Raw genomic sequence first — 21617 nt, 5'->3', positions numbered from 1 at the left:
AAATTCTAGGAGCCGGTTTGATGGGCAGCCATAGATTGATTATTTTCTCTACTAATGCCCTCCCCCCTTCCCTGCCTCTCACTACAGGGATAATACAATTTTTAGAGTAGAATTTTAAAATCTGATTTAAAAAACCCACCCTCTGCCTACCATATTAAGGTCACATGTTCATTAACTACAATGGCTATTAAAAACCTCTGAAACCACGTTGTTCATGCCACTTCTTTCTCAAAAGCAGCCTAGAGTTAGAGGAAGAATAAGGCCAAACTGATCTCCGTCCACCAGCTGAGATTAGAATACATGCAAGAGTCAACGTCTACTATACATAAAGGTTAGAAACCCACTGACTCATTACGGAAAGCACAGGTATTGAGACAGGAACCCACTACTGTGGCTACCAGAATATGACCAATTATTGTCTATAGAAAGGGCAAAGGAAACCTGCTCCTGAGTTATTTTTGCAAACCCACAGCTCTCAATGAGGATGCGGTTAAACAGGCAATCTCGTACACCGCACGAAGGAATATAAATTGATATAACATCTTTTGTAAAGCAACCTGGCAGCAAGTGTCAAGTGTTTTTAATGATCATATTCTTTGACCTATTAATTCCACTTCTGGGAATCTACCTAAAAAAAAAAAAAAAAAAAAAAAATCTAAACAGAGACAAAATTTTATTCACAAAAAGTTCATCACAGCATTATTTTTAATGATTTAAAAGATAAAAATAAGCTAAATAATAAAAGGCAGGTTAAGCATATACATACAACATATTATGTAACTGTTACAAGTGACAGCCTCAAAACACTACGATCACTTGAAAAATGTGGAACGAAAAGTGAAAATATAAAGGACATAAAGTGTAACATACTATGATCATGACTATATTGAAAGACAGTTCATGCCCGGCTGACCTGAGCCCAACAGAGGCACAGAGTGTTAAAACCTGCAAGAGTCTTTCAACTAGGATGTGAACCACAATAATTATTAGGTACTTTTGCAAAAATAAAAAGAGTACTGTGACATACAACTATTATATACATTTTAATTTAAATATTGCAATTACTCTGAGGTCATCATTCTTACTTGCTGAGCAAACTACAGTGTAGAAGAAAAAGTACGGAGACTCCTGCCCAGTGAGGTATCTCCAATTATTTAAAACAGTGAGGTCAAAGTTAGCATTAAAAAACAAACAAACAAATAAAAACCTTCATAGGTTTATTATCAGCATCATACAATACTAAAGTTCATTTTTTTTTGTCTATCTACTATGATACAAAATAGAAAAATCACTTTCTGTTGATTTTTCCATAAAAACATTTTCACAACCTGGTCTTCAAAGTTATGTTTACCATCTAGTTCCAAAACATGACCCTATCCAGTTCCAGAAAATGATTCATTAGCACTCATGTTGTAACTCTTACTATTCAACGGAACTGCCTTAGATATTAACTTATTTATTGCCTTGAAGACTTAAAAAATATGGATGCCTCATTTCTACCCCTAGAGATGCTCTCTTAATTAGTCTGTGGTGATACCCTGGTATCAGAATTCTTTAACCCTTGTAGGTGATGATAGTATATAATTTGGATTGAGAACTACTACCATACCTGATATAGGACACTAATGAACAACACAAACAAATGAGCAAGACAGAACCAGAGGCAAGCAGACAAGGAGCAGACAGAAAGTGACCAGGGGCGAGGGGGGAGGGGAAAAGGGGGGAGTAAAGGGGAAGGGTTTAGTCAAGGAACTAGAATAAATGACCGACCCATGGGCACGGACAACAGGGTAACGGGGTGGGGATGGACTGTGGGAGAGGGGTGGGTGGGGTGGGAGCAATGGGAGAAAAAGTGGGGCAATGGTAATAGAAAAAAACCCTAAATAAATTTTAAAAAATCAACTTAAAAAAAAACCAGAAAACTACCACCAGAAATGATTTAAAACTATTCAATAATGTTGGAAGAAATTTTAAATAAAGAAAACGGCTAATACTTACACTGAAACTTCCTAAGGTTGATTAAGCCATGATCTCTTATAATTCTAGGATGAAAACCACAATAATGTTTATTATAGTTAGTTTTACATTTAATAATGTTCTCCACATGCAGCCTTTATTAGCCATCCCAAACACTCTGTGGCGAAATATCAAGGTCCAAAGAGGTCACTCCCCACAAAGTTCTGTAGGTCAGTTAGTCACTAACACAAATTTTAGGTTCTCAAGCATCATACATTTTTCTTTCTCCTGGGGCCTAGTAGACTCTCTCAATAACTATTTGCTGGATGAATGAATACTGAAAAATAGATGTCTATAACTTAAGATGAAATAGAAGGGAATCTGTGTTCATATCATAGAAATTAATCTATTTAACCCTGGTGGGTGTGGTTCAATGGACAGAGCGCTGGCCTGCACACCAGAGGGTTGCGAGATCGATTTCCAGTTAGGGCACATGCTTGGGCTGGGTTGTAGGCCGGGTCCCCAGATGGGGGCACACGAGAGGCAACCACACATTGATGTTTCTTTCCCTTTCTTTCTCCCTCCCTTCCCCTCTCTCTAAAAATAAATAAATCAAATCTTAAAAAAAGAAAAAGAAATTAATCTATTTAGCTTAGGGAATTTAAGGTAAATTTAAGGGAAACCTGTTAACCATAAAAGGGGACCGTGATCACATACTGAACATTTACAACTGTACATTCACATAATGCTTTTAAACTATTTGAAATAAATATTGTGCATGTTTAATCGAAGGGCATCATAAAACATATTATCTAATAGCAACCTCAACAACTGAGTTCTACAAAGCTGTCTAGCTCTATTTTGTGTTTTAAGCAAAACAGAACTAAGTAAACCATGCAGTTACATGTCTGGAACCTTTGGTTTTTTTACCAGAGGAATTTACGACTACCAACGAAGCTTCTCATAAGAGTGGCTGGGTAAGCTTTTTCAGCACTTCTCAGATGGTAACATGACCCAACCCTCAGAGAGTAAGCTTTACTTTAGATCACATCTTCCTCCCTCAACAGTTCCTCCCAATTTCATCATTATAATAGTTCCCAAATTCCATTCCTTTGTATTGCTGTGATGCCGCTGTATCTCTAGTTAGCAACACCACATGTTAGTACATACCTACACATACATACACACACACGCACAGTCACAACCTCTGCATACCCTTCTCTGAACTGTTAAAGTCTCTGTAATCCAATAGGGGTCTGTCTGGGATTCATAATTTCTCAATCTAAAATGCATGTCTTTTGTTCTGTGTCAAAGAAAAGGAATAACCAAGAGTGCCTGAAACTTGTTCAGAATTTCCTTTGAAATTCTTTTAGATAAAAGACTTCTCATAAAAAATAAGTAAACAAATGAGAACAATAAAAAAACAGCGTAACAACTTAATAACATCTTGAATTTATCTTGTCCCTTTTTCCCTTAAAACAGTGTACACATTATTCATCAGTCATCAATACTTCCGGAAGGGTTAAGGAGAAGGAGTTAAACAACAACAACAAAACCCAGGTATTATTATCCCCATTTGACAGATACAAAAAGTGAGACCCAAGGAGGAAATGTCTTCCTCAAGGTCACAAGAAAAGCCATGACTGGAACATTCTTATGGACTGTATGTGTACGTGGTCAACAGTCCAAAGGTGAAAGAAGGCAAGATACAGTTTTCTGTACTTACTTTTTCCGCCTTTGTCTCTCCTTTAACCTGGAATGGTAAATATCTACTACAGCCATCTTCAGAGCTATAAATAAATAAACACATACATATAAATCGAGCGCCAAGACAAAAATAAATGTTTTACCCAAACTTTGAACCTGATATTGCTAACTATTCCACACTCACTCACTGGTCTAGGAAACAAAAATATCCTAGGATGCTGAATTTCTTTATCAGTAAATTATGGTGATGTTCTTTTTCCCTATCCCTATTTATATTTCTATGGGATTACCCTAGAGATAACAATTTCTGCTTTCTATTGAACATCTCTTTTGTCCATGCTTTGTTATGTGTATTACTAGCTTTCACATAATGTTCAGCAAAGCGTCTTAACTTTGGTAACACACGGGCTAGAAATTACATCTATTCGTCGTCGGCAGCCGTCCGTCTCGAGAGACGATGGTGTAGCTTAAGAGTCTATCTGCACCACAGAGAATGGTTGTGCAGTCCGACTCGGGAGTGACACGGTAACTGTCTCCTCCTGTGTTGAATCGACATCTTGCGATGACGCTGGAGTGTCCTCTCCAGTGAAGCTGAAGCTACAGAGCCTGGGCAGGGTGATATGGAGGGTCTGCTGTTGCCCATGCAGCAGACCCCCCCTCTCTTCGCAGCTGAAGGGTCCAAGGGAAAGACGGAGTCAATACAGCTTGGCTTCAGGTGCGCCGCAGGAGTTGCCGGTGTTGACTACAACGTCGAACCGCCTTAGGGACTCTGGCTCCGGATTTTCTGTCGGGGTTTACTCCCTTAGCCTTTCCCCTGAAGAGGTATGCCGCAAGGCAGCGGAGGTTTTTTGGAGTCAGAGTTTTCCTTCTCTGATGTGCCCTGACTGGAAGATCGAACCAGCGACACTTAGCTCGCAGGCCGACGCTCAATCCACTGAGCCAAACCAGCCAGGGGCAATTACATCTATTAGACTAGCCATAACAATGAGTATTTATTGTGGTTGTAACTGCACAGCAGTGAGTTAAGGAGACAACATCAAGACACAACTAACATGAATAAGGTGCAGCATAGACATTTCTCAGAGTTTTAGCAGTTTTCAGTTGGAGAACAGGAACTATTTAGGGAGTAGTTTTGTATTCAATAGTGAGAAGTTCCATTAAAATAGCTCAACCACCCAAAACCTGTGCCCTGGTTGGATTCCGCCTCCCAGTCCTTTCCTGGCTTTAGTCTTATGTTAAAGTCAGGGGGGACTAAAAGAAAAGTCAGTGGATAGCAAAAGTTTTCATTAATAAAATGGTTCTGGTTCTCTTTCCTTCCTTGGCCAATTTTTCCATCTTCAGAATTCCTCAGGGTTCTATTCTCACCTCTCTCTTCACCTCTCACCTTATTCCTCTGAGCTCATCTTCTCCTATGGTTCTAAGTACCATCAAAATATATAATCTCAAACTCAAATATTTATTTTAAGCTCCAGACCCTATTGGATATCTGTTTTCATGCAGTCTTCACTTGTAAACTTGTATTCTACCCCCTTCCCATCCTCCAAAACTCTTCTCTTGGCTGACAGCATTACTTACTTAACCAAGGGAAAAATCAATCTGGACTTTTCCCTCCTCTCTCTCCATAACTAGTCAGTCAGTGAATCTTATCCATACTTAAGGCTTAAATCTCCCTCACATTCATTTCTCCCTCTTGGTCCTTAACCCTAGTCCTTAACTCAGGCACCTGGTCTCACCTCATCACTGCATCCACTCTCCTAACGACTTCCTTTCTACTCTAACAATTCATCACCTGCAAATGCTACTACAGTGATGTTTTAAAGCACAATCTAACGACGTGGTTCCTCTACTTACAATTCTTTAGTGGCTTCCTATCTACTTACAGGAGTTCAAACTGTTATATTCCCCCATATGCCCTGTGCCCAAGATCACACAGCTGCTAAGTACAGAGCAGGCATCCAAACATAGATTGTCTGGTTCCAAAGCCTTGAGTAGAAAAGATGCTAAAATTTCCCAACATGTTTATTTTTTCCTGCGTTGATCCTATATCCTAGACCTGGCTTAATGGAAAATGAAACGTATAATTAAAAGCAAATCTCAGAAGTAAAAAACTTCCCTAGGCTTTTTAGTCTGAAGACCTCTAGAGTTAAAAAATAAAGACAAATCATTAACAACTCTGGAAAAAAAATAGGAGGAATGCACAAATTAGCACTATGCTACATTAAACCATTTCTCTCATCTATAATCTATGAATTCTGAAGAAATGTGAGATTTAAAAATTTCAGTAGATTCTGGAACTATTCTAATAACTTGCTACCTCCTTTAGTGTTAAGCTGAGAGTCTGGTGGGTTTAATTACCGAATGTCACAGAAGAAAGAGGCCCTAGAGCACAACACAGACCTGATGTGTTTTCTGAAAAACAAAAATACATTATTCAAATGTTAGGTAACCTAATTTCTAAGAATACACCAGCCTTCGCAATAAAGAATTTGGTGGTGTACGACAATCACTTCTTCCAGGCTAGAAAGCTTCATTCCAAAATACGGCCTCTGTCATACTAATAAACAAAAAAATAACCCAATCTCACCCAAAGAATGTGAGATACAAGTTTCAGTTTAGCTCACAGGGGCAATGAGTCAGCACAGATTTATATGTTCTGCTAGAGTAACTCTTAAACCTTGTTTCCCAATGGGTAAGTTAGATGTACTCTAGCTGAACCTCACCCCCCTACTACCTATCCAGCTACCCTTCCTAGTAGTAGTCCCTGAGGGTTCGTCCATGGAACAGTTTGAAAACCACAACCTCTGCTAAAAATAGTTTTAGGGTAGCGGGAATAAAATGGAACCAGTTAAGGAAGAGCACAGAATACAATGACTCCTTAGAAGCACTTCCTTCACTATATGACAGCAAACCAAAGTTGAGTGAGGTATAATCCTGGTGCACTATCAATATGGTAGCCCTGGTGAGATAACCGAAATATTCTGGATATTCCATGCAGACTCATTACTGTCTACTTGCCCTAAGGGTAGTCTCAGATTAAAAAGAAGAAATACCAAAATCTAACATGCTGGGCTATGAACAAATGCACTACATATAACTTCAATCACTGGGAAAGGACCAGAAATACTTTATCTAGGCCATTCTCCTTTGGATCTGAGTTAAAAATAACAAGTTCTAGCTGGGTGACCTGGAGAGGTGAGAGAATGAAATATTTTTTAAAGTTTAAGTATTAAAAAAAAAAGAAGTATTAACTACCATGAATTTTTTTGTTCTTTTCTAACAAGTTCAAAGATTTAAACATTGTTTCATTATTTTTCCTCCTAACTGCCCACAAACTAAAAATAATTCAATCATATCAGGTCCAAGATTTAAGGTGATGGTTTTCAAACTTTTTTTTTTAGGTAGAACTCTTTTTACAAATGAACTGTTTCATGATTTATAAGGTGGTTCCATATGAAAGCCCGGGTACCACAGAATGGCCCATACTCTGCCCATTTTCTAACGATTGCTATGGAATGATAGGCTCTCAAACGCTACGCTGGTGGAGATGTACTTTGCATGCCTGTGTGGAGGAAAGCAGACAGGAAGAGGGAGGAGAGGATGTGTCTCTGACATGCAGTATAACCTAGTACAAGTTTTAGAGTGGATTCTATTTCTTATGACAAATATAATCAGGAAGTCAATAGTTCAAGGCAAAAAAGACAAGGAAATATAATAGCTAAATAAACAGCTAAAATACACTGAGCATTTATCATGTCCCAGGCTCTTAATGTGCCATATCTCATTTACCCACCCAATAATAAGACGAGTTCAATAGGAAAGAAACTATCTGATGATACAGTGGAAATCACTGCTAATTTTGACAAGATATTTTTGTAATTTTTCTAAGACACTAACTTACCATACTGTTTCCTGAGATTTGTGTGGGAATGACTTAATTAAAACAGAAAAAACTGAAGCAACTGTGTTACCAAAAAAAAAAAAAATCTATAAATAAATACTGCTGATAATTGGTTCTACGGTTACAGCTTGATCATTTCAGTAGTTTAAACATGTACCACTGGCTCTAGGTAACAAAGCGAAGGAAAGAAACACACAGAAACAAATGAAAGCACGGGATTCTCCCAGAGAAAAATTTGTATGTGAAGCTATCTCTTTTTCTTTATACAGCACGCTCAGGTAGCAGCAGCTGATTATAAGCTCTTCACTGCACGTGTAACTGAGAGGACCGCAGCACTGCAGGCAGAGTAGAAATAACAAGGCAGACACTGCAAGAATGAGAATCGTCAGTTCACATTCTACTTATAGTGACTGGAGGGTCCAATAAAGTGGGCAGCTGAAGAACCAGAGATCATTAAAAACCACCCAACCAACCGGCCATCCCCCCAACCCTATCCACTGATGTAATAAGGCCTCTGAAATCTCAGCCTCGGGGGAAGAACAGTCTCCCTGTGATTATACTGGGTACTGATAAACTTTCCAAATGGCTGGACTTAACATATTTCAAGAAGTGGGCAGAAGTCAGAGGCAGCTCCTTCCCACTGCAATGTATTTCTAACGTTGTTCAAAATAGCTAGCAACATGTTTCTGTTTTGCTGACAGAAGGCACTTACTGTTTGGCAAGAAAATCAAGTCAGAGGCCTTAGCTGCAGGGAAGTCAATCAAAATCCCTCTGACAACCACACAAACACAAACCTGTGACTCAGGTAGTCCCAAGAAGCAAAGCTTTAGTCATTCCCCAGCTCCACCCCTGAGCTTTTGGAGAAGACTTACTCAATTAGTTCTGTGAAGGAAGGTGACTATATGACCTAAAGGTTGAAGCCGGCAACTTGGGGACCTCAGGCAAGTTAGTTAACTCCTTTGGACAACACCTTGACTGTAAAATGAGAAAATATCCATTCCTACTTCTCAGGAACGTGATTAGGCCACAGGAGACAACAAATGTGAAATGTCTTCCACCCCCACCCCAAAAACTCAATAACAAAAACTATGGTTGTAAAGATAAGTAGTACAGTATTAAGATCAGAGACTCTGGAGATGGCTCTGTCACTTGCAGGTTACATGACTTCAGGCAAGTTACCTGATATTGCCATTCCTTAATTTCCTCATCTATAAAGTGGGCATCATCATAATGTCCCAACTCACAGAGTTTTGTGAGGATTAAATGAGTTCACATGTGTGAAGGGCTTAAAATGGTACCTGGCAAACAGTAAGCGCTAAATGTATTAGCTATTATTAATAATATTTATGTCTAAAGTGTCCTAAGCAAAAAATAGTCAAATCACTGCTAAGGGAAGGGCACCTGCAAAAGGTGTGTGTGCACAGAGACCAGGGTGGATATCTGATCTACTAACTGAAAACGGATCTGAAGACCGACAATATGGGCCAAATGGGGGGAAATGTGGAGGAGAAAAATCCATGCCTGGCCAAGAAATTTTGCTGAAATTATCTTTCTAAATAAAGGGAGAATAAATTATTTTAATGTGCAACCCTGAGAAGTACTGAAAACACAGACCCAGCACACAGGAAGGAGCTTATAATGCCTCTTTCTTGCTTGCTTGGCTTATGAGACAGCAACGGTTAGAAGATGCTGCACCCAGGATTTCAGAACCTGTGAAACTCTGAAAAACAGGAGTCCACAAATTAGGAGAGATTTTTCCCAAATGAAAGCAAATGATGAGCGATGTTTTCAGGAAAAGAGAACTGCACTGTCTGCACTGAAATTCCCACAACATAACCAAGACACATGAGTTTTCTGCATCTCTCTTTCTGAGCCCATAATTTCTGCTTATTTCAATAAAATATAAGGAGGCATCATTTAGGGATCCCAGAACATCCTTATTTTCTTCCTCAGACACTGCTTCACTTGTAACATCTTCTTTAGGCCCATTCTAAAAGCTTTCTGGTATGGCCCTGGCTGCGGTAGCTCAGTAGGTTGAAGACTAGACTGCCAACCGAAAGGCAACCAATTCAAGTCCCAGTGAGCACACATGCCTGGATTGTGGGCAAGGTCCCTGTTTCGAGGCTTGCGAGAGGCAACCGATTTTCTCTCCCTCTCTTTCCCCAAACTCTAAAAAAAAAAAAAGCTTTCTGATATGGTTGGAATACAAATTATATCCCTCCAATGTGTCTTAGGTCTTTGTAATGCACCATTGAAACCCACTTTATTAGACAAATTCCATGAACAATAGCAAAAATCTTTGGGTGAGGAAAAGGGCTTGGTGGCATCCATTGACGTTCTAGATGCCTTGGGATGGAATATTAAAAAACAGCCAGCCAAACCCAGACAAACAATTTACTTACTTCCAGGAGTTACAAGTGAGGGAACATAAAAGGAATGTCGTTAATGCCGGTAATATTAAGAGCACAATGGTATAATGGAATGGTAATTACATCATCCTGAGTTACGTACCACCTTTCATTGGCGATAGTCACAGTCTCTGGTGAACCAGTGTCATCCCTTCTCTTTTGGCAGGGGACACAAAGACGCACTAAGCAAGATTCTAAGGACTTGCCCAAGATCACACGGTGACCAGAAGCAAGCCCAAGGTTGAATGAGTTTCTGATTTGCACAAAATATGTGTCCCTCCATCTCTTCTAGGTGTGCTCCTTCTCATTCCTTCCTGGGTCTCGTTGGGCTCCTAGTCCCCTTTCAAAGAGTGGCTCTGGGAGAAACCGCTCGGCTCCTGGCCAATGTGCCTCACTGCACAGCGGCACATGCTGCCAGACCAGCTAAGAATCAGGAGCCACAAACAAAGCATCCCTTTGTGGCACCAGCAAGTCATCCCCCTGGTGCTGCGAAACCTCTTTAAAATGTTACCACCTTTTAAAAAGCGCCCATCTCAACATCTTACAGCCCACCATAGACAGGGAAGGAAAGGGGAGGCAGGGATTATTATTTACATTCTGTTAAAGCTACTTATGTACAACAATCAGTAACTGATGTTTCAGGTCTAGCTCAAATGAACTAGAACTGAGTAACTAACAAGGTTGTAGAAACTGCAGGAAGGGCACAAGGAACTAAAGCATAAGCTTGAAATGGTAACTTAAATAAAAATTGCTACTCAATCGATTGCCTCTTTCTGATTTTCTTCCCTTTTGTTCCCACCTAATTACAGAAAGTAGCACAAGTGCACCAGAACAAATTACAGATCCTGCTTTTACGAAGAATAAAGAGTGAAATTAAATACCAACCATTACTACAGTTTTCTCAATAATGTTGAGGCTTAGAATGAAGACCTTGGATTAGGGCCTGGAGAAGTGATTCAGCAAGTCTCTTACATAGTTTAGCCATTATTGACATTAGAGATTCTGACTTTCAAAAGTTTGGTTACTTTTGAACAGTATCTAAAAGGATATTTGTAGAGTTGCATTTTTTCTCATTCTGGAAAAGGAAGATACAACCCAGGAAACAATACCATTTCGTTAAAGCTGGTGTATACGAGGAGAAATACTGAATGACAATCCGCACACTACCCTCAAGGGCACGGCACAGGGTGAGGAAGACAATAACACAAGTTACCCAGGGTTGAAAAGAAGAGACTGACATGATGACTGAACAAATACAGTGACTCTAATGAATGTCAAAGTCGTTTGCTTTCAAGCTTTCCTCTTTCAGCTCAATCTGCGTCACTCTGAATTTCCTTAACTTGTGTGGGAGAAGAGAAATGAAAATTTTGCAAAGAAAACAGCTCAAGAAATATGTAGAGAAAAAATTCTGAAGGTAAAATTCTTCTGAGGACTCTTTGTCCTTGACCTGGTGTAACAAACACCTAGGCAGCTCTTCTATGAGAGAAGAATCAAATTCCTCTTCTAATGACAGAGTAGCAGTTAATGCCACCTGAAAACTTGATTTATAATTCAAGAAGGATTCTACTTGCCTTTCCTGCCTGGAATATAGAGTTAAGAGAAACAATGAAGATGTTGTTTGGGGAATATAGGATCCAAGAGAGCATTATTCATATTGCATCATATTCAATTCTGGACTGAACTGAAAGACAAGACTCAGGATTATTTTAAATATGTAGTTCACTGAAAATAGAAAGAGGAAAACGAGAGATTCAACAGAAGTCTAACCATCCACTTTTAAGAGCCCTGTAGGCATTAACCATTTATGTTATAACACAAGAACTGACATAAATCCTTAGAGGTCTGATCTTAGATGAGAATTCAGAAACGCTAAAAATTCAACAGTTCTGAGAAATGAGAAATTCCTAATCTTGGTCTGAAAATCCTCAAAGAACTTCTATTCTTTTGCCCCACTGTGGGAAATTCGGGGTAGCAAATTATAGTGGACATCTAGTATCAGCAATTGCTACTGAAGTCCCAAGGTCTTCACGACTCCCTTCCTTCTTAGGAGGCAGTGAGGGCCAGTTAACCAGTTACCTCAGTGTAGGCTTACCTCGATCAAAACAGAGATCACACAGGCCAAGCAATGGGATATTCCAACTACCATTATAGTCATATAACCAACAACACTCTCATCATCAGCACAAATGATCTTTCTCATTGTGGTCAAAATCCAACAACAGGGTAAGTTCAGCAACTTAGTCACTAGATTTTGAATCCCGTTAAGGGCAGAGGGCATGTTTTGTTCATCCTTATATTCCTAGACCCCAACACAGTGTCATTACAGTTTGCAATCAATAAAAACATTTGTTGAAACAAAATGTTACCATGTAAAATGTCCGAGTCATCTTCAACAAAATCGATGTCTCTCAAGTCCCACTCTGCGTAATTGTCAAACTCCTGTTTAGGGAAAAAAAAAATTCCCACCCCAAGGTTATCAGCTCTGGACAATAGTTTTACAGTAGCCATGCATTAGAAGTAAACAGAAAACACACAGGGAAACACTCATAAAAAAGTACCAAATGGGGTACAAGGCCAGGATATTGCCACAAATTAAGTCATGGGGGAAATCTGAGAGGCTCTCAGGCAGTAGTGACAGCAAAAATGAGAACAGTTATGAGTATATGAATAAAGTCAAAACTATTGTTCTAAAAATTAAAAGTCGTCTGCTCACAAAAAGTAATCCCCAGAAAATCTAATTCTGAACAGGTCTTCAGGTACGAAAATTGTCTGCATTAATTCATTTACCTTTTTACTACCTTCTAAGGGCTCTTTTTATTCAACAATAATGCTTCTATAGCCTAATGGGTAGATCTGCTCATATTCTATTCAATGAGTACAATTTGTAGGGGTAGTAGCTATGGGGTAGCTCTACAATATCACTCGTCATGAAAATATGCCGTCCTGGGTGTGGCTAAGTAGCAAAATTGTTTCTGTAGCTTGCTAAACTTTCAACTTACCGCCAGGAGGACTGCAATTGAGAATTAGATGATAAATCAAGAGACTTATGACTACAGTAGTCCCTCTCTATGTTGCGGTTCACTTATCGTGGCCTCACTGTATTGCAGGATTTAAAAAAATATTATATTTAATTACTCACCGAGTATTTTTCACTATATCGTGGGATTTTGCGGTACTGTATACGTATGTTGTTGAAGTTAAGTAGGTTTAAGAGTGTAGAATATATTTAAGAACATAAGTAGTGTTTATAAAAGTGTGGAAAAGGTTAATAAGGGAGTGGGAAAGGTTAGTAAGGGACTGGGAACGGTTTAAAGTGTATGGGAAGGGTTTATAAAGCCTTAAAAAATATATAAAAACTAAAATAAATGTAAGGTTCCTACTTCGCGGATTTTCACCTATCAGGGAGGGGGGTCTAGAACGTAATACCCGCGATAAGGGAGGGAATACTGTACATTTGCATGGCTTTTTAACTCCACAGTTGAACATGGAACATGTAGTTTTTCTATACACTTGTCATTCTGTATCTTATAAATACAGTAGAGGGTCAGCAAACTACAGCCTATGGACCAAGTCCAGCCCACTGCCTGTGTCTGTAAACAAAATTTACTGGAGCGTAGGTGTGCTCATTCATTTACATATTATCGATGCTGCTTTTGCTTAATAACGGCAAAGTTTAGTTGCAAAAGAGACTTTATGGTCCACAAAACCTAAAATATTTACCATCTGGTCCTTAATAAAAAAGTCTGCCAACCCCTGATGTACCAGGTGTGGAATGACAACCAGCCTAAAGAAGCCCCGTTTCTACTAAGAAAGTGGGAGCCAACACCAATGAAGCTTAAAACACAGGTTCCTAGGAAGTCTTCTTCATGTGAAAATGTCTATAAATGAGAAAAGGCACTAAAATAGAAGAAAATGTGGCTGCATAAGTCCTCCCAATTACAGTGCTTTGAAAATCTTTTTTTAATCCTATGGAACCTATAGATAAAAAAATAGAAGCCTCTCCAGAAATAAAGACAAGTTTCTCCTACCTCAATGAAATCTGCTCGAGCTGGCATGTATCCTGCCATGTCCCGAGAAAGCAGAGAGTCGAAGCTGGGTCGGGGAGGGTCATCTGCAGCTAGAAGAATTCAGAGTTTTTCTTACTTACTTTATAAAATATTGGCCTTAAAGAAGTGATACGAAATAGTCCTCATTCACATTCAGAAATACTTTTATTTGGAGATAGTGTCTGAGGGAAAACATGAAATTCAAAAGATTTTTGTAAAAATGAGTAAGATAAAAGTATTATGGAAATAGACTGATTTCTTAAAAAGAAAATTAAGACTAAAGAATCCTTTAAGTAAATATGGAAAAATTCGCTCTGCATTTTGCTTTTAACGTGCGAAACAAACAAGGATCTTTTCTTTAATATTAGAGAACATAAGTATTTACCCTCCCTCCTTCGGCTCCCATATGCTTTAGGACCGATCTGAATTTACAAATCTCATCCAACTAAGAGGCAAAAACAAACAAAAAAGAAGAAAAGAACCACTGGATTTGGAAGTTAGCTGGACTTGAGCCCTAGCTCTAAGATCTCCACTTGACCTCGCACAAATCACTTAACCTTCCTGAATCTGTTTCCTCGTGTGTAAAACAGAAGCACTTGCTCTGCCAGCTCACTGGGTTTCTATGAGGAACAAATGGTGTAATGGATTTGGGAACAGAGCACCAACATCCAAAGTATTATCCAGACAGGAGGTATCATCAGGCTTTGAGTTAGTCAGCTAGGAAACTGCTCCCAGGGAGTATGAGGAAAGGCAGGGAGGAAGGGGAAAACATTCATATCTTATTACTTGTGCTCTGGGAGTCACTGAGGAAAGATGTCCATTTATAATTCATCACGGTTTTGGTTATGTTTTGTTAGAAGACCCAAGGATCCCTCAGCCACATGAGATTTAAAAAATGAAGTGTGCTATTACTGCCACAACCAAGTGAACAAAATATAACAAATTGCTTCTTGGACTTAACACGAGGATGATTAATAATTAATGACACTAAGTCAAATACTGGACTTCTTTAGGTAACTAATATCTACAATCATAAACTCTCCAAAGGAATTGTAAAAAGCCTTGTGCTCACAACAGCATGGAAAGACTGGTTCTTTTTACAATCTCACCTCACAGAAGCAAGCATTAAAGTTAACTAATATGCTCAAGAGTCTCAGATGTAACTACACATTGGATCCGGGCCCCCTGACATCCTGTAGAGAACTATGACCTCTGTGACCTCTAGGAGATGTTTCCTCCTTGCCCCATTATGGCTCTGACTCTCCATAATGGCCATGCCAACTCAACCAAGCTTTCATGCATTCGCTGGCTGTCCAAGTCATCAAATCGTTCTTCATCTGCTTTGCAACAGGGGCCGAAGAGGACCCAAGTATCCCTGAAAAAGGGAGGCACTTACAGTGAAATGGAATGGCTGTGTCAGCCGTTTTTGCCTCCTCTGCTTGCTTCAGGTTCAGCAGGGTAGATGCAAACAGAGGGTTGTTGATGAAATGCTTCATATAGTGCTTCTCACACTCCTCCTTGGTCTTGGTACACATCTGATTGGCTACATCCTGCCTAGAGGAATGTGAGGAAAAGAGAAGCGAGTAGTGCTTTCAACTATACATAATGGTGAAACCAAGGTTTGTTCTTTCCAAATTTTCAGTCCTATTCATATAATGTCTGGAATTTGCTACCTCCAAACTGGTGTCATGGCTCTATCAGCAGGACAATAAGACAAAATATAAGCCTAATATTGGCGTAATCTGATATTCCAAATCCTGCTATTCCAAGATATAAAAGCAGAATCTGAAAAGCCCTTTCCTTTCCACTAAAAGGGGAAAATTACTAGAAAACTTGTAATTACCTTGTGAACCCGGCCCCAGGGAAAGGATTGCTATAAATAACAAGCCACTTTGGAACACTAAGAACGTACCTAAGTAAGTTTTATATTTGCATAATGTTTTATAGTTTACATGAGCAAACATTTATTAGAGCTCTTACAATAGTCCAAGCATAAGCTAGAAACATTCACAACATAATTTAAATTAATCCTACCATTAACTGTGTGCTGCGAGTACTCTCTCAATTTCATAGATGAAAAAAATGAGGCCCAAAGACATTAAGAAATTTGCTCAAGAATACAAAGCAAATAAGTGACAAAGCCAGAATCTGTTCTCAAGACTCCCTACTCCTAGCCCAGACAATGAAGAGGGAGAGGTGAGAACTCTCAAGCCCCTTTGCAGCCTCTCTTTCCCACAGCACTTCACTTGTTCTTCTCCTAAGGCATCACTATGCCTGCAGCAGGACCCAAAGATGACCTAAGTTATCTCTTTAAAAGGAATTTGTGTACTTCAACCATTTATATATAATATAAAAAGGTCTGTCCAGAAAATGTCCAGCCATTGTTACTATAATGAGAATGGTTTGTGCGACATGGATATAACCTGGCAGCCAAGGAGAGAGGACTGGGATGCACATATGCGAACGATGACAACTTCACTGTACTAGTCAGCAGGGACGGCAGACACCGTTGAGTGAGCATGTGCACTGTGTGGCTGTCGCATTCAAAATGATTGAGCGAGTAGAGCAATGAATCTGCATCAAATTTTGTGTTAAGCTTGAACATTCCTCTGCAGACTATTCAGATGATTTAAAGGCTTTCGGAAATGATGCAATGAGTGCAGCGCAAATAAAAGTGCGGCGCAAATGCTTCAAAGATGGTCGAGAATCTGTTGAAAAGTTATTCATGTTCTGGAAGGCCTGTCACAAGCAGAACACCTGAGAATGTTGAACGTGTACGGGCTGCAATCAACAAAGATCGGTGACTGACAGTGTGGGAACTAGAGGCTGATCTGGGGATTCCAAAAATTAGTTTCTGAGATCTTAATGCAGGATCTTGGCCTGAAACATGTGGCAAAATTTGTTCTACAGCTTCTGCTACCACAGCAAAGGAAACATCGTGTTGCAGTTGCTAATGACTTGATTCAAACTTCTACCAATGAACCAGATTTCCTCAAGAAGGTCCAGAAACAAAGGCCCAGTCCTCTCAATGGAAGTCTCCTGGTTCTCCATGCACAAAGGAGGCACGGCAAAGTTGCAGCAAGACCAAGAGCATGTTAACTGTGCTTTTTGATTGGGAAGGTGTTGTCCATCACAGTATGCCCTTTCAGGCCAAACTATTAGTAAGGAGTACCACCTCAATGTTCTTTGTTGGTTGAAAGATGCAATATGATAAAAATGGCCACAGCAATGGGCAACTGGAGATTGGCAGCTTCATCACAACAATGTATCTGCTCATGCAACATGTTTCATGCAGAGTTTTTTTGCAAAACATCAAATCACCCAGGTGACTCAGTCCCGCTACAGCCCAGATTTGGTGCCCTGTGATTTCTGGCTTTCCCCCAAAACTAAAATCACCTTTGAAAGGGAAGAGATTTCAGACTTTCAGTGAGATTCAGGAAAATACAACAGGGCAGCTGATGGCGATTGGGAGAAGTGTGTGAGGTCCTACGGTGCCTGCTTTGAAGGGCACTGAGGTGTCATTGTCCTATGTGCAATGTTTCTTGAATCATGTATCTTCTTCAATAAATGCTTCTTTTTCATATTACATGGCTGGATACTTTATGAACAGACCATTTTATTTACACACACACACACACACACACACACACACGTATATATATTCCTTCTAGATTATAAGCTTCTTGAGGGCAGGCTGTCATAATTCTTAACTCTAGCACCCTTACCACCAAGCTTAGTGTCCTACCCATGATGGATAGAGGAACAATAGTCTTTTTGTGGTCTATGCTAAGAAGGAAGGGGGACAGGGAGGATTAACTAATTAAGAGCATTAAAATGATAAGCAAAAAATGAAAAACCAAAAAGATAAAAAATGACTAGTAAGTGCCTCATGAAAGATCATGTTTTCTAACTTCTTCGGTATTCTCTAAATTACATGATCTTTTAATGATGCTTAATAAATGCTGAATGAATAAATATAAGCAACATGTGAACTGAACTCAATTCTTCTTCAGCGCGCTCGTCCTAAGGGAGGCAGAATATGTTCTATCAACATCAGGAAAGATTCCATACACCAGGAAGGCAGGACAGGGTGCAACTAGGTAAGGTCCTTCATGAAGAAGCTATGTGATCATGAGAAATCATTTCAAGTCCCTTCCCTGAGCTTCAGATTCTTCATGAACAAAATATATTTAATAACACCTCTGCTATCTAGTTCACAAAATGATATCATCAGTGTCAAAGTACTGATAAAAATGAAAGTGGTGCTATTATTATTGTTATTGTCACCTAGGGCAACAGCAATGACTGCGATCCAGTTCTGCCCACCTTGGACTAAGGCAGGGACTTGAAAGCTAACAACGGGGCATGTGAACAGGAAGTCTGTCAAACTTGAATCTTAGGTAAGCTATGGTCATTTGCCTAAAGTCTGACTCAGTTCAATGATGAGGGCATCCACAGCCAATAAAAACTCACAAAATCAGAAAGGAGCAATGACTAACGAGCCTACAGTTCCCCACAACCTTCCTTGTGTTGATACACCCAACATGGTCTTTTAGGGCTGTCCAGTCATAGACCATGAAGCATCCCATGCCCCTGTGAGGCATTCAGGAGGACTTGTCTCTAAGTCATGGCTCAACAGAAAAGCAACATATGACCCTCAAACCTCTCTTTCTGAGGCTCCTCCCTTTACCTTTCAAGAGCACCTTCTTCTCTAAGCCCATGAGGGCAGGACAGGCCCTAACACCAAACTCTTACCAATTTCCAAAGCCACAGTCCATCACAGCTTCTAAAAGGGCCATTTCTTCTTGAGCCGTCCAGCTGGGGTCAAGAACAGGGAAATCTGAGGTCTAAGAAAGAAAAGGTTTATCTAAGAACAGATATAGAAATGGGGCCTAGAAACCTCCATTTTAATACTAATTTATGTCCTTCTCAATACCTATTCTATTTCAACAACTATTCTCATGGTGGTCTACCACCCTAATTCCTATTTCTACCATCAAGGGTCTCCAATAAATATTATCACCCATAAATTCCAAGTAGTTCATGCAGAAATATATATATATATTAAACTTAGCACAAAGCTAGAAATAAATATTTTATTATGCTCCTATCTAGCTAAGAGGGGAATACACATGTGTATATATTGATTTTTAAAAAAGATTTTATTTATTTTTAGAGAGGGGAAGAGTAGCAGAAAGAGAGGGAGAGAAACATTGATATGAGAGAGAAACATCGATTGGTGGCCTATTGTGCACGCCCTGCACCATGACTAAGGACCGAACCTACAACCCAGGAATGTGCCCTGATCATGAATCGAACTGAAGACCTCTCGCTTTGTGGGACAAGGCCCAACCAACTGAGCCACACTGTCTGGGTCTATTTATTTATTTTTTAAGTGGAAGAGAAACCATACATTTAAAAGAAAAGGTTACCTATGGGGGAGGGAGGGAAAAAAACAGGTGGAAAGGACAGGGATAGAAGCTAGACCTTTCTGAATATTCCTTGTTTTGCAGATTTGACTTGGAAAACACAGATACTGTATGTAATAGTTAAAATTTAAAATTATAAGAATTAAAAGCAAAATGTAACAAATTTTAAGGCATAATGACACAGAAGGAAACTATCTTAGCTGACTTTAAAATACAATAACTTGACTGTATATCTGTAGAATATACCTTAAAAGTAAAAGGAACTGCCGAAGTAACCCTCAGCCTGTTTTTAGCAGTCTTCATATATTCTGAGATCATTGTATGTGGATGTGTTATGAGGTAAAGCAAATAAATAATTGTTGGCATCATTGGGCAGTGGGATTTTTGGTTTGGGGGAAAAAAGTATAGATTTATGAGGTGATATAAAACTTTGTAGTCTTTCTTGTATTTGAATTGAAAGTTTTCATATAAACTCATGATGTATTTTGTATTAAATGAATAATTTCCTAATACCGCTCAGTGAAAAGGTCTAGAAACAATGACCAACCCAGCAGCAATAGGTGCTTCTATTGCTAGTATGCAGTCTCTAAATACTTTTTCCCACTGAAGGAACTAGGACCCTTGAAGAAAAAGCTGATTCTAGCTTTGGGTCAGGAAAGGTACATGATGAGACTGGAACATGTCATAATGTAAGCAAAGGGGCTCTCAAATGCAAGTGTCATGTTAAAAGGATTCAGAGACTAACTTGTAGAGGCTCCCACTAACCAAAAATGGAACATTCTGAGCATTAAAAAGGATAACTGCAAAGGAATGAAACACATAAAGCATTATAGGTATTTAGAGGTGCCAGGAAAGCAACTCATATTTCAAAACCAGTAAAAAATGATAAAGAAAAAGGAAATAAGTATCCCGTCTTTCCTGTACAAACTTTACGTAAGGATGATCACATAGACAATGTGTGACCTATCTTTTTATAGAATTTAAATCAACGTAAAGGAGCAATAGAATTAAAAGATAACTATTTTGCAGTCCCCAATAAATTAATAGATATAGACAATGATCATAAATATGAGGTAGCCACTAAATATTAACTACCAATTTATAGGAAACACAGAAGACAGAGGAACATATTAGTTAGCGAAATGTATGGATCTAATTTGTATCCCAATTAGAACAAATTGTAAAAGTTGAAACGAATTTTATGACATCACTATATACTTATCATACCCACAAGAATAGCTAAAGTATAGAAACTAACAACATCAAAACTTGTGGAGCAATCAGCACTCTCAAGACATCGGTGGCAGAGATGTAAAATGGCACAACCACTCAGGAAACTTTCTGAGTTTCTTAAAAGTTAATCACTTATGACCCAGCAATTTCATTCCTAATTATTTATCTAAGAAAAAATAAAAATATATATCCACAGAAAGCTTTAAACAAGAATGTTCATAGCAGCTTTATTCATAATATTAAAACACTAGCCAAAGCCCAGGTGTCCATCAACAAGATTGGATACAAAAATTGCTATATTCTTACCATGGAATATTATGCAGTAACAAAAGGGGATGAACTATACAACACGAATCTCAAAAACATGCTGAGTTAAAAAAAAGAAGCCAGGAACAAAAGTGCATACAGTATGAATCCTTTTATATGTAGTTGTAAAATATGCAAAACTGGTTTATGGTAATAAAAATCGGAAAAGCAATTGTTTCATAGGTGGAGAACAGACCAGAGATTTAAAAAAAAAAACTTTTATGAACTGATTGGGGAAATGTGAAAAGTGAAGTTGAATTACTTTAAAATTTCAGAGAGATCTAATAAAGCATTTACAGATAAAATGATATTATGTCTGGACGATTTGCTTCCAAGTAATCTGAAGAGATGAGGATTTAGATTAAGAGGCCATGAATTGATCATTTTAAGAGCCAGTAACAAGTTTATAGGAATTTATTATACTATGTACGTAGTTGGTTACAGTGGCAGCTGTCAATGAACTTCTCCCGGAATTCACATCCTTGTGTGGTCCCTTCTCTTTCAATACGATCGGGCATGTGACTCACTTAAGGAGGCCTAGCAGCTTCCTCTTTTGCGCTCTTAGAATTCCTGAACCACATCAGAAATCTAGCCTCTTTGCTGGCAAGACCATGTGGAAAGGTAACATGGAGAA

The 21617-nt window shown here is 39.0% G+C and overlaps 1 protein-coding gene across 1 annotated transcript in view; it reads right to left on the bottom strand.

The window, feature by feature from the left end:
* Positions 1-21617, bottom strand: part of TADA2A (transcriptional adaptor 2A) — a 44645-nt gene that overhangs the window by 9990 nt on the left and 13038 nt on the right. The window contains exons 4-9 of the mRNA XM_090291798.1: positions 18771-18862; positions 15412-15569; positions 13998-14086; positions 12336-12408; positions 3683-3746; positions 1999-2042 (exon numbers count right to left, since the gene is read on the bottom strand). Of these exons, the coding sequence (XP_090147924.1) occupies positions 1999-2042; positions 3683-3746; positions 12336-12408; positions 13998-14086; positions 15412-15569; positions 18771-18862 (520 nt within the window). The remainder of the gene's footprint in view (positions 1-1998; positions 2043-3682; positions 3747-12335; positions 12409-13997; positions 14087-15411; positions 15570-18770; positions 18863-21617) is intronic.

The sequence above is a fragment of the Furipterus horrens genome, unplaced genomic scaffold (assembly GCF_987537825.1).
Source record: "Furipterus horrens unplaced genomic scaffold, mFurHor1.1.pri manual_scaffold_11, whole genome shotgun sequence".
NCBI classification, from domain to species: domain Eukaryota; kingdom Metazoa; phylum Chordata; class Mammalia; order Chiroptera; family Furipteridae; genus Furipterus; species Furipterus horrens.
The sequence above is the reverse complement of the archived record's forward strand: the minus strand, read 5'-3'. Positions and strand labels throughout refer to the sequence as shown.